The sequence below is a fragment of the Teleopsis dalmanni genome, chromosome X, assembly GCF_002237135.1.
Source record: "Teleopsis dalmanni isolate 2A chromosome X, ASM223713v2, whole genome shotgun sequence".
NCBI classification, from domain to species: Eukaryota; Metazoa; Arthropoda; class Insecta; order Diptera; family Diopsidae; genus Teleopsis; species Teleopsis dalmanni.
The window spans coordinates 21,607,394-21,620,517 of record NC_051848.1 but is presented as its reverse complement, the minus strand read 5'-3'; the positions used below and the strand labels follow the sequence as shown (position 1 = coordinate 21,620,517).

The following is a 13,124-nucleotide window of genomic DNA, read 5'->3' as shown; positions in this document are numbered from 1 at the left end:
ATCTACAGAAACACCAATGACACTCATTGGATATGATTGTTTATTTGATATTTTGGTCGAAATCGTTGGTAAAGTTTACGATGGGTGTATAATAGACACACCCGGAGGAGTTTCGTAACTATAATTCCCAGCAACCAGTTCGCCATATGAATGCTACATATTTCTGTGTTCGATATAAACTTCGTTTTACCCTAATTTATAATGTAATTTATTTTCGACGACTCCTTTTGATAAATCTCAAAGATACTACTAACATCGCGTTTGCTACGTCTAATGATGTCGTTGTCGTCAATGTAAGCATGGTTGATAAGTGCGATCACTTTCATGATAACCTAAAGAATATTATATGCTAAGATCTTTTCTTGTCTGTCATTTTGCATGGTTTTTAGAAGTTTGGAAGGACCTGATGGACCAGACTGAGCTACAGTGTCAGTTTTCAGCTTACAGTTTCTCATATCTGTTAGAAAACAAATAAAATATCACGTACTAGAAACAAACTAGTACTTACTAGTACTGGTACTTACTGGAGACAAACTTTACTTACAACTTTTTCCATTTACTTGTAATGGGGAAAAGAAGATACTGTACTGAGTATTATCTTTAATCTACTAGCTTCAAAGTAGATAATTAGAAGTAGATAAGTTGAAAGATGATAAGTATTACAATAAATAAAAATTAGCAATGACATAAAAGTTAGTAATTTAAACTTTATCGAATCGAGAAGCGTTTCCAAAAATAGTACACCTTAATATTAATTAAAAATTTAAAAAATATTTTATTTATTTATTATAAAGGAAGTATTTTATACCAAACTGACGTTTTCAAAGTCTTACAATTTTATTCGTGGAAAACTGTTTGTACCCAGATATACGAGTATATTAATTAGATAGAGATAGCAAATATTATCCTCCTTCGATACCACGCTTAATTTAACGACTTTTATTAATGATAAGTTGTACTGATTTCATGCTATATAAAATTATAAAGGAATATTTTCCAATGTAAAGGTCGCAGTAAATAAGAATTATAAAAATCAGTATTTGCTGTGAGGTTATCTTTTGGCAATTTAGGAATAGTGAAAATAACCGAGGTGATCCTACAATAATGTATTCAATGGATTCATTTTTGCATTCAATATTTTAAGAACGAAAAGATGATAAAACGATCATCTTCCAAATGTAGCATCCATTTATTTATAATAAATGATTTTGCTTTAATACAAATTTGAAAAACATAAACGTTGTTATCGTCACCTAATATAAAATGTCATTAGTTTTGATTGATGGATTTTGCTAAAGGGGTGGTACGGACAGGTGATGTGTGTCCAAGTTTGACTGTAACCATGATATAGAGATTACCAGATTGGATTTCTTTTATAATATGTAAAAATAATTAAAAATATTTTTATATAATCTGTGCTTAGCATATTCGACACACACATTAATTCGTAGATTTCGTTAGTAGAATATCTTCATTTTTTCAGATCTTATCATATATATAGGGAATGTGCAGTTGTCTCTTTCTGTTTCTGTTCCCTACAGCTTCTGCAGTTTCTGCAAGCGCTTCTTCTGTTTGATGATCTGTTAACTTAACCATCTTTTGGTTTCAGCTTCTGCAATTCCAGTCAAAGAATAAGTCTAATTTCTCGGTACAAGCATTTATTAGCAAGTGATCTATTAGCTTCATCAAGTGTTTTTCGCTTTTGTTCTTAACCCTTTTCAGAAAGACTTTCATTTTTCAATTTGTGTTTTTTGGGTGTTTAGCAATATGCATTTCTGCTTACCTTAGAAAATAATTTTGTAAATATTTTTGTTGTGTTCTTTTTTGGTAATCTCATTTCTTTTTATTCCACGGGGTTCTGAAAATCAAATATTTTTATATGACTTTCCTTTTTGGTATCAATTGTCTGTACAATTTTTTGCAGTTATGAGTTGTGGATTTATTTTCCATATATTAATTCAATATGTCAGACTTACCAGAACTACCAAAAAAAGTAATGAAAAAATTTTAACCACAAAAAAAAAACAAAAGTATTCAACTAAAAGCACCTGTTCTGGACCCACAAACACAACAAAAACAAGTAGTTATAGAATCGAAAGAATTGTAGCATTAAAATGCTCGTCACATCCATAACGTTTTTATTAAAAAATTGAAAAAAAATGATAAAAGTAATAACTTCCGGACATGCAAATGCCAGACAAAGGACAACAGCTAAAATAGAAAAAGGCAGAGACCCAAAACGACTAAAACCAAAAAAAAAAAACATATTAATGTCATATATTTGTATATATTTTTATGTATATAAAAAGGATACAAAAAAAAATATGATAACAAATAAAAAAAAAAATGGTGGACACCACATAAAAAAAAATGTGGCGGATGTGCCAAAAGAGTACAATGCCAATTCACATTTTGTTGCACTAAAATAACAACTCTGCAAGATAATGAAAGAACAACAATCGGGAAACTACAGCAAGTGGAACAACGGTAACAACAGAACATGCAGAGGACACCTTTATAAGGGGAATTACATGAATGTTCAAATCACGCGCCTTGTTTCAAACTTAAATTGTTTGTGTGTTAGTCTATGTCTGGCTGCGTATGTGTGTGTGTTTGTGTTTGTGTGTGCGTGTGTGTCAAGTTTTAAATCCGTTCTTCTTCTATTATGTTATGCTTGAAACAAAAAGGATTAAATGAAAAGCCATTTTTCCTTAAAATTACTGCAATGCAGAAGCCATCAGCGACAGCCACAACTCCAATGTAAAATACTATAAGAAACGGCAATAGAAAATCTGGTAACAACGACACTAGCAACAGCAACAGCAACAGCAACAACAACAACCACAACCACAACTACAAATAACGCAAGTGGCAACATCAATTGCTCAAACAAAAAAAACAATCATAAAAAATTAAAAAAAAAAAAACGACAGAAAGGAAAAGGAAAAGTAAAAAACAAAAAAAGAAAATAATAAGAAAAAGAAATAAACTACAGTCGCACTTAATGACTACACCGAGAATATTATATTTGTGGCAACGCACGCAAAACGAGAAAGATTAGAAGAAGAAAAGGAAAAATGAAGCCCCCGAAACATTAATTCTAAAACATAAAAAAGGATAACGCTGAAATAATAAAACTCGAGTTAATCGCTCGGATTAGCAGCTTAACTGAAAATTCTTAGCTTGTTTCTTTTATAATTAATTGTCTCATTTCAAGACAAGCGAGTATAGATAATATATAGCACATTGCAAATATTTCTTTGACAGATTGGATTTGGATCATTGAATATGTGTGGTCAAAATCACAATGATATTAAATCAAAATTTTAAATTAAAAAATTCAAGGAATAGTCATTCTAAACATTCTAAACAGACGCTGGCCAAACATGCTTGAAATTAAAAACACTTTATAAGAAATTGATAGATGTATTATAATACGAAGGGAGCAAGAAAAGTTTGCTTAGTTGAAAAACTTAATTAATTAATATAATATAAGAAGAATTTTTGTTGTTGTAGTTCATTACTGTTCAAAAATTCTCTACCAAATTAACTAGTTTCTATTAAGTAAAATAGTCACTTCCATCATACCAGTGATTAAATTACAACTTACACAAAAAATTCATTAATATCATGTTTCCACTACAGCTAAAACTACTTATGTTAATGAAATTAAGCTATGGTGGTTTCCATTGGCGTAAACTGATTTATGCATTTGAAATAGATTGTTTATATTTTACATATAATAGGTCTGTTCCACGAGCTACTCGTAGTAACTTTTAGTAACACTGTAACACTGTAGTAAAACAGCAAATTGTCGAGTAAATGAGAGCATCTGAGAGAGTGTAACATCCCTGTCGAAATTTTAAAATTCTACACATACCTTACACGTACATTTTATTTCAAGTAAAATTTGTATTAATGTGTGAATCAGCTGTTTTGGTTTGAGTTTAAATTTCTGTATTTTTGTTCTCATCAGATTTTACACAAAGCTATTCTATGAAAATCTATGTAAAGAGTGTAATTTGCCACTTCATTTGTGTTACGCTCTCAGTTTGTACTTTACTTGTGTTTTACTCGAGTTTTACTATAAGTAGCTTGTGGAACAGAAACATTTGGTTTAAATTTGGTGACACTGACAAAAATAATTATCTATTAAGTTTGGGCACATAAAGACAAATGTACTGAGTGTGATATGTCTGTCTGTATAACTTGACCTATGATCCTGAAATAATATTTCAGATATTATAAACATAGACCATTTACTTTGCATTTCTTTGTTTGGGTATTGTTTGGTGTTCGGATTGAATTTGAGTGATTTGTGTTTTTATGTTGTTTTGTATTGTGTCTACTTAGTACTGATCGTAATTAGTCATTACTTTTGATTTCTGCCGTTTACATTCTCTATGTCGCCTATATCTACGTCCACTCATTTAGTTATAATTGCAAAACACTTGTAGCAGCATAGGTATATAGCCTTTCTTCTACGTTGATGTCAAACATCAAAACTCTATTCATTCCTATGTGTTCCTCTAATTGCACTGCGGTAGATATGAGCTGTAATTATAATATATTTAAATGAATCTGAATTTATAGTAGAAGCATATGCATTTTTAACATTTTTATTAACTTGTAGTTTTTAATAGACATTTCTGATCTAAACTAAGACTTACTTATAGATAATTCGTTTGTGGCAATGACAATTAATAATTAATTTATAATTTTTAATGACTTTCGAAATGTTTGAGATTAGAGGTAGGTCACGATTCCATTGCCTACGAATAGTGCCAAAAATTTTCTGTATGCAAAATTGATTTTCTTTTCTATTTTGACATATTTTATCTTCAAAGACCAATGAAAGATATATTCTTCCATTATGTCACATAATGTATATGAACAAAAGTGCTTTTCGTCTATGTTATTTTGGTTTTTTTGATTTTTTGCAAGCTTGTTCTAACCGCATAGTTTTCTTAGATATCTTAACCCATATTTCTGGATGGCGCAAGTTTACATGATTTTTAAAGCCACTTAGTTTATAAACTCCCGAACAATAATTGCATACAACCATTTCCAATGTTGTAGTCTTTGGGTGTAAGCCATAATCGGGCATATCATTGCTATCTAATGGAATAACTGATTTTAAGGATGTTGAGGGTTTTTCCAAATCCTGTTTAGCATTTTCATGTAGTTTGTTGATAGTATCAACGTCATCTTTGATCAAATTGAAAAACTGTGACCAATTCTGTCCCCGTAACTTATAGAGTTCATTATTGTCAAAAGAACTACAATCTTTGTGACCATTATCAGTGTCTGAATTGTCGGAAGGCGGTGATGACATACTTTGGAAGTCATTTGATTCAACAACATGATCATCATGCTTTTGGACTTTTGTTTCTGGATTTGCTCGAGAAACAGCATTTTTCTCCTTAATAGCATTGCGTGCTTTTGGCATTTTTTAAGAATACTATAGAAAAGTTCACGGTCTTCTTAGACCTAAAAATTGTAAAATCATTTAGAAATAATATTTTTTCAATTTAATTTTTTTTCAATACACCTACTATAACTATTGTTGAGCAGCGGCTAACAGTAAACAAAACAACTAAGCACTGCAGATTAAAAAACTTTTGACGTTCAATAATTTATTAAAGTCAATTTGACAGCTCATACACAAAATATTTGTTTGAATTTGTTACAGCGATTTCATCAAGCATGCGTTATGCACTCAAACCATTTTCATAAGTCGGAGTTAATTAACAGTAGACGTTTTTAATTATATGGTAACAGGGATCGCCGGTATAACCTAACTTAATCTAACAGTAGATGTATGCATTAAGACCAGAAAACTTTTTAGAAACCAACTCCCACTTTATTGAAGAACATATTGGTTGGTCTACAAATTCTGCCTATAGACTAAATTAGTTAATAAAACAGCTTCTTAAACTTGGAATTCACTGTCAGCTAATATACGTGGTTTAAATTTAAGGGGCTGTAAAGACATTTAGGAGTTTCCGTTAGTACCTATGGTATAATATGTTTTTGTTTGCAATTTTATGTATTTATAGTTTAGTATTTACAATTCATAGTTCAGTTGGTATATATCGGGGTACACGCAGCTTGTTTTAAATATGTTGGAAATGGATTTTAAGATTAATTTTAGGACTGTTCACACATAAAAGTTAAGCGTATCTTTGAGGTTGCTGAGAGTTGACACACAAACCTTAGAATTAAATTGATTTAATGGAGTTTATTTAATCTGATGTTGAACCGTTTATATAAATATCGATTTTCAGAACCCAGAAACAGCTTTTAATTTTTCAATTAAATTAATAAAATACCTATATTATTATGAGAATTCGGAACATGTTTTTGTTATCACTTATTGCTCATTAAATGGCTTCATTGACAACATTTTCGTTTAATTTTTTAAAATACTTGAAATCTTATTATTTTAACATGAAGTCGCACCATTATTCCTATATGTTTCCTTTAGTAGTGAGATGTGCCGATCTCTACATAGTTTGACAGAACATTTCTTGGAGAGTTGCATTATATGGAGATTGTGGATACTGCAGACATATTGTAAGAAGATGGAGACACAAATGAAATTCATATATTAATAATGTTTGTGGAAATAACAATAATAGATACGCAAATAAACACAAAGTAATATTATGGAGATTTGCGGGAATAGAACTTCCTAGTTTGTTAATCAGTCTTTCGAAACCCAGTCCAAAAAGTTTTTGTGTAAAGAAACTAAAAACTTGTGATGCACGAAATTATCTTAGAAGAAGCGTTCGCTTGGTTATCTGTTAGAAAGCAAATGAAAGGAAAATCTGGGTGAAGAGTGATGTATAACTGAAAGGATTAATTACATTTCTGGATTATTGGTAAATAAAAAGGTAAAAGTTTAATAATCTTTATTAGATGTTGCTTGACATTTTTTTGTATCTATTTGAAGTTACTGCAATTATGTCAATATGATAACCCTTTGGGACTTGCTTGTAAAGTCACTTTGGGTGGTGTTGAACGGTACTTGGCCGTCGAGATTGACGTCGGCTTCGGGACATAGTCCCGGCCGTTTTTGGAACCGTTACCGCAATAGATCGCACTAATTACAAGGAGGCAGCTGGGCGCAATGAAGTTCTTTTCGGTAAATATGAGCTATAGTTTTGTTTAAATTAGTGAAAACTTAGAAGTACACATATTTTCAACATTTTTATTAAATTTCAAGTTTTATTATACATTTCTAAACTAAACTAAAATTTACTTATAGCTAAGTTGGTCGTTTTTGGCAATAACAAATATTAATTAATTTATAAATATTAATGCATTGCCAAAAATATGTATTTATTTAAATTTGGAAAACAAAAATTATTAAAGGCGGAAGTTAAGTCTTCATTTTGAATTACTATAACTGCTTTACTCATAAAACACCCTACGTCACTGTGACTATACACTCCATGTAAGACCTAAGCCTGCTTAACAACAGTCTTCCATTATTCTCTGTTTTTTGCTTTTCTTTTCCAATTTCTTATATTCATTGCTTCTAAGTCCTGCTGCACACTGTCTTTCCATCGTTTTCTTGGCCGCTCTCTTCATTTACTGGTTCCTACAATTAGTGATAATAATTTTCTTTATGCAATAATTCCTTCCTCTTTAATTTTTATAAATTTTACTTTCAAAAACTAAGGGAAGATATGTTCTTCCATTATGTTATGTTTTTTTAAGTTATTTCGAAAAATCAATATCTTCGTATTGAACTTTTACCTGTTAATACTGATCCTTGATTGAAGTTTGATTGATGGGAATATTGAACTGAGCATCCTTCTTACTAAACCTTTTGCAAAATGTCCTTAAGAATATTTGTCTCCACCAGAAAATCGTACTGGAGAGTTTAAGTTTAAATGTGTTACCATTATTCATCCCAAATTTTGTCCAATATCAGGTCTATACCGCTATTGTTGTGATAAGGAAGACAAAGGTTAATTAGTTGATGAAAATTGTTTAATAAAATTTGTGAAGTAAACTTAAAGTTTATCTAAAAGAAGAAGAAAACAAATATTTGAGTAAATATTTTGTTAGAAGCAATATATTTTGTGATGGACAGATTTAAACCTACTAAATTAACCTTTTAGGAATGAATTGAGAAGACCTCAGCCATTAGACTTAAAAGCCATCTGACAGAGTTATAATTCCACTAAACAGGGGAAAAAAATAAAAAGAAGTTTAGTATACTTTATAAAGTTCTGAAGATAGTATATATATCATTATCAGACTTGGAAGCCATCATCTGTACGGTTTTCACAATAAACTCTATAAACCTACAGGTGGGGATGTAGTCAGGTTATATTGTTATATCTTTTCTTTCTTATAAATAAATTTTGTAGTCCAGTCATAAGTTAAATGCAATTTTATTTTTATCTGTTTCTTAAATTTAAAATAAATTCAAAAAACAAAACAATTCAAGTCACAATTAAGTCGCCACTGTGATTATAATTGAAAGTTGGGCCAGTATTTCTTCAACTAAACTACATAAACTACAGCCATTCAAGGAATAATACACACAAGAATATTCCTAAACAAAAAAAGTAGTGAAAGTGGCTGTGTCAACTGAAACAATGTCCTGTGAAATATATTTTTTTTAAATATTTTTTTTTTTTTGTTGATGATGGTAACAATTGCAAGAAAAACAAGTTGACTGTGAAGTAAACACACAAAAAAAAACGATGGTTTTGATGTCACATCTCAGCAGTTTATGGCACCTAACAATATTCCAGGCTCGCTGATTGCTACCAAAAAGTTATTTCCTCTGCAGTGGTGTTTGGTCAACAGATTGTCAAACTCAGTTCAGCTTTGGTGCGCTCGGGCTGCAACTGGGTCACACACAGCCCAGCTGCTTGGCTGCTGTATTCCCTTTAGGCCAAGTTAGCAGTATTCCGCGAAGCAAAGTTATGAACTCCATCAGAAATTTCTTGAAATATTTTTTACTTTTATTTCCATTCTTCACGAAACATTTATAAATTATTTCGACATTATTTTTACCACTTGCGACCTAAAGATAAAATGTTCTATACGATATTTAGGTAGGCCAGAGATTCGTTAGTATGAGTAAACATTTTGTTATTTTTTATTTTATAATATAAATTTTTTATTTCTGTGTTTTTTCACTTTAAAAGTTTTTTTTCTTCTTTTTCTAAATAAACTCATTTTTGTGCAGTTAGACTACGACATGTGCTTCTAATATTACAAGCAGTAAATTTGCTTAAATTTTTATATAATGCGGTTTTAAGAGTCCACATTAAGCAACTTTTTAATATCAAAGAAGATTTTATCAAAGTAGAAAACGCTATTGATTGATTTTTAGATTGCTTATGGATTATTTTCCTATTTAAATAAGACAGAAAATGTATATTACTTTTATTTTAAATCAAAACAAAACTTTAAATTTAAACAAAATTAAAATTAAACAAATAAAAGGTACGCACCCTGTATATCCTTTGTTTGTTATATGTGATTTACAAATAAAAACCGAAAAGGTGATTTTATGAGGTGAAGCTTAATATCATTAATGAGGAAAAAGTTGAATTTTGATTGTACGCAACTTTATACAATGAAATAAATATCAATTTTTAAAATATACTAAATTAATTATATTATTTATTATTTATTTCCACATTTTAAATAGTGTGCACAATAGATCGAGCCCCCCAATACCAAAACCCCCCAATACCAAATAGTCATCAAATTTCAATATTTACTAAAATGAATTTTTAACATTTTTGGATTTTATTACAAGAAAATATTAAATTTCAAATAAAAACATAAATAATTTCAAAATGTTTAATTTACTTCTATTTTATATATTTACAGGATTTGCACAGGCATTTGGATAAAACAGTGACAGATGAACAAATATATTATATATTAAATCCTTTAACTCCAAGGAGAAGCATAGGACCGCAAAATTTATTTACTTTTAAACTTAAATATATTCTTTGATTTTACTACTATTAAGCTTAAACACTAACTACTGTTTAATTTTTTTTATTATTTAATATTCTATTATACGAAATAAAATAAAACAAAATGAAATAAAAGTTTAAAGAAAATTTAAAAATTTTTTTTATTATAAAAACTCATGGAATATAATACGCTTTGATCGTATTCCATCAAAAGGTAAAAGTCAAGAATATCTGAACGAACAGTAGAAAACACAAGAATAAAAATAGTCATGAATCCAATGTCAGCCTTGGCAACCTTGGCATCAGAATCTCCACTCGAAGTCATATCTTAATTTTTGGACCTTTACATCTTTTCTTGTGAACATTTATGTAGAAAATTTCGATAATCAGCAACCTCGCAATCAATAGCAAATAATTCAATAGGCAATCCAATGATTTTAGCAATAGATTTTAGCTTTATAATACCAAGAGTAGCAAATATAGTCGGCTAGAAAATTTATAACTTATAGAAAATAGATATTTCTTTTAAGATAGACAATCACTTGATATATAACCAGAATAAGAAATTTTTAAATTTAAAAAAGTTGTCAATTATATTTGAAAAAATTTCATTGAGTCTCATCAAGAATTGTACGACAGTCTCGTAAATTAGTAGCTGTAAATAATTATTATTATTGACAATTCAAGAGCTTAGACTAAGCACAAAAGTTCACTGAAAGTTTTGCCTGACTCTCTGTTGATAGTCCTTCTCCATGTACTCCTTCGTCGACCGCGACTTCTTCTTTCTTGCGGATTCCATTCTAGAGCGACATATGCGATTTCGCTACAGGGTTTGAGTCAAACTTTTTCTTCACTTTTTACATTATCTTTTTGAATTTTGATCGGTTTGTTGCAACCCAAATCTGAAAGAGATATATAAAGTAAAAGTGAAAGATAATTTAAATGTTTTGTGAAATCAAAAAGTTTCTATGAGATTAATGCAAGATAGATACTTCTTACTTTAGCCCACTCGTCTCACGTATTTATTGGTGGACCTTAACTGTTGAGTTGCATTGCAATGTTCTCCCACGTTAATTTGGAGCGGGTCTTGTTGTATATGCTTTTTGCAATGTCTGGCTATTTCTCCATATTTGCAATAAGTTTTCATATATGTTTTTTTATTAAATTTATTATTTTATAATTTTATGTAAATACTACAAATAAAGAGAACAAATAGAGAACAATATAAAATATATTGCACTTAAAAGTAATTATTTGCTTACCGGCTTAGTAAGCAAATAAAAATATTAGTAAGTTATTACAAACAATTGAATAAACAAAAATTATATTAAATTTAAATTGACTTTATAAATCGTTTCAACACCAGTTTTTGATCTAAACGATAAATGTATCTACTGCTGAAAGAAAAGAAAAACTTTGCGGTCCACAATACCATAATTCGGTTTTGTCTATCAGTAATAGAAACTTGTCTACTGTCTATCAGTGATAGACAACACATAATAGGCACTATATTAATCTAAACAAATAACATTAGTATTGCAGATTGTTAGCAAAGATAAAAATGCAATAAATATTGAATAAATAAATCGTTTTTATTCCTTACTCGATCAGTTGACTTAAAATGTACTATTATATTTTCATATTAGTCATAATTTGCTGTTTATATAGACAATTTGAATAATGGATTGTCAAGCCACCGTGGCGCAATGGTTAGCGTGTTGGGCTGTTAACCCAAGGGTTGTCGGTTCAAGTCCGGCCGGTGGCGTTATTTTTTGCTTTTGTTATATTAGACTACTTTTATGTTCTATAACTGGGGCAATGCTCAGTATATTGGGCTGTTAATCCAAGGGTTGGCGGTTCGAGTCTATTCGGTAGTTTATTTGGATCAATATATTTTGTGTTAATAATATCGTTTTTAGTTATTTTAAATTCAAACAAAGTAACTTTTGTCGATCGGAAAAATATTTTGTTTGTGCAAATCGGAAATAATTAATAGATATGATCTTATAAAATCAAATGCATGAAGTTTTTTCTGTACGCTTGTTAATATCAAAATTGGTAAAATAAATATCAATTTCACAAAATTGATTTATAAACCTTACTCAAAAAATGTCTTACTTAATTGATATCAAGTTATTGAATGAGCACTAAATTTAATTTGAAATGCTGGAAAAAACAATAGCTTTTAACTGGGAAAAAAAGTTATATGAAAATATTTAAATATAAACGCAATTTACGTTCTAAATGATCATTAAATATAATCCATAAATATATATATATATACTGTTATTATAATAGAAATTCTGAATGACTTTGAGGAAAAAATATTTTCGGGTTCAATATCACTTCATTTGTTTGTATTTTAAAATAATTAAAAGCGATTTTATTAAAATAAAAAACATTGATCCACTTACAGTATATAAAAGGAGTTAATGTATTTACAATAAAAAAAGTAATGCGACCGAACGGACCCGATCCCTTAACCCTTGGGTTAAAAGTCCAATATACTAAACACTGCGCCAGTTATAGACTATAAAATAAGTTCAAAGTAACAAAAACAAAAAATAACGCCACCGGCCGGACTTGAACCGACAACCCTTGGGTTAACAGCCCAACACGCTAACCATTGCGCCACGGTGGCTCGACAACCGATTATGCTAATTGCCGAACGAACGATGAGAAACTAATGCTATATCTTTATATCTCCATGTGTGGGTATAACCTTTGTGTGTGTGTAACAAAAAACTGCAAAAAGTCATAATTTTAATATATCTTAGTATTGCTACAAACCAAGTATAGTTGAGTATAAGTGAGTATAAGTGTTTTTCTTATACGTCACTTATACTCATTCATACTCACCACAGAAATGATTCATGAGTATTTTCGTCAATGAGTGCTGGTGAGTACACTTTTTAAAGTTGAGTGACGCACATAGCAAAAATAAGCAGTCATAGCAATATACTCGAGTGCTACTCATCAAAAGTGATTGAAGATAATTACTGTCCAGTCAATCGTTTTGGTGTTCCTGAAAATTATGTGTATACGCAATTCTTCACTAAGCAAAAAATTTGTGTTTGTGATTTGGTGTTGTGTTTTTAGTGTGCGTTGTTGTTGTTAGCATTATAAATGGATGTATTTTGTTTGTGTTTTGAATATTATGTGTGC

The 13,124-nt window shown here is 29.8% G+C and overlaps 1 protein-coding gene and 2 non-coding genes across 3 annotated transcripts; 1 reads left to right on the top strand and 2 right to left on the bottom strand.

Annotated features, from left to right (window-relative positions):
- Nucleotides 1–4,603: 4,603 nt before the first annotated feature.
- Nucleotides 4,604–5,613, bottom strand: LOC119661799. Its single transcript, XM_038071286.1, has 2 exons — nt 5,556–5,613; nt 4,604–5,490 (listed from the first exon to the last, which is right to left on the bottom strand). Exon 2 carries the CDS (start codon nt 5,447–5,449, stop codon nt 4,916–4,918), a length of 534 nt encoding a protein of 177 aa, XP_037927214.1. The 5' UTR covers nt 5,450–5,490; nt 5,556–5,613; the 3' UTR covers nt 4,604–4,915.
- A 6,038-nt stretch (nt 5,614–11,651) lies between these two features.
- Trnan-guu lies at nt 11,652–11,724 on the top strand. The gene has a single exon. It is a non-coding gene; the product is annotated as a tRNA-Asn (tRNA).
- An 803-nt stretch (nt 11,725–12,527) lies between these two features.
- Nucleotides 12,528–12,600, bottom strand: Trnan-guu. Its single transcript has one exon. It is a non-coding gene; the product is annotated as a tRNA-Asn (tRNA).
- Nucleotides 12,601–13,124: the final 524 nt, after the last annotated feature.

What these genes read in the sequence shown, in the direction of transcription:
- LOC119661799 (XM_038071286.1), bottom strand. Translation starts at nt 5,449, where the DNA reads ATGCCAAAAGCACGCAATGCTATTAAGGAGAAAAATGCTGTTTCTCGA.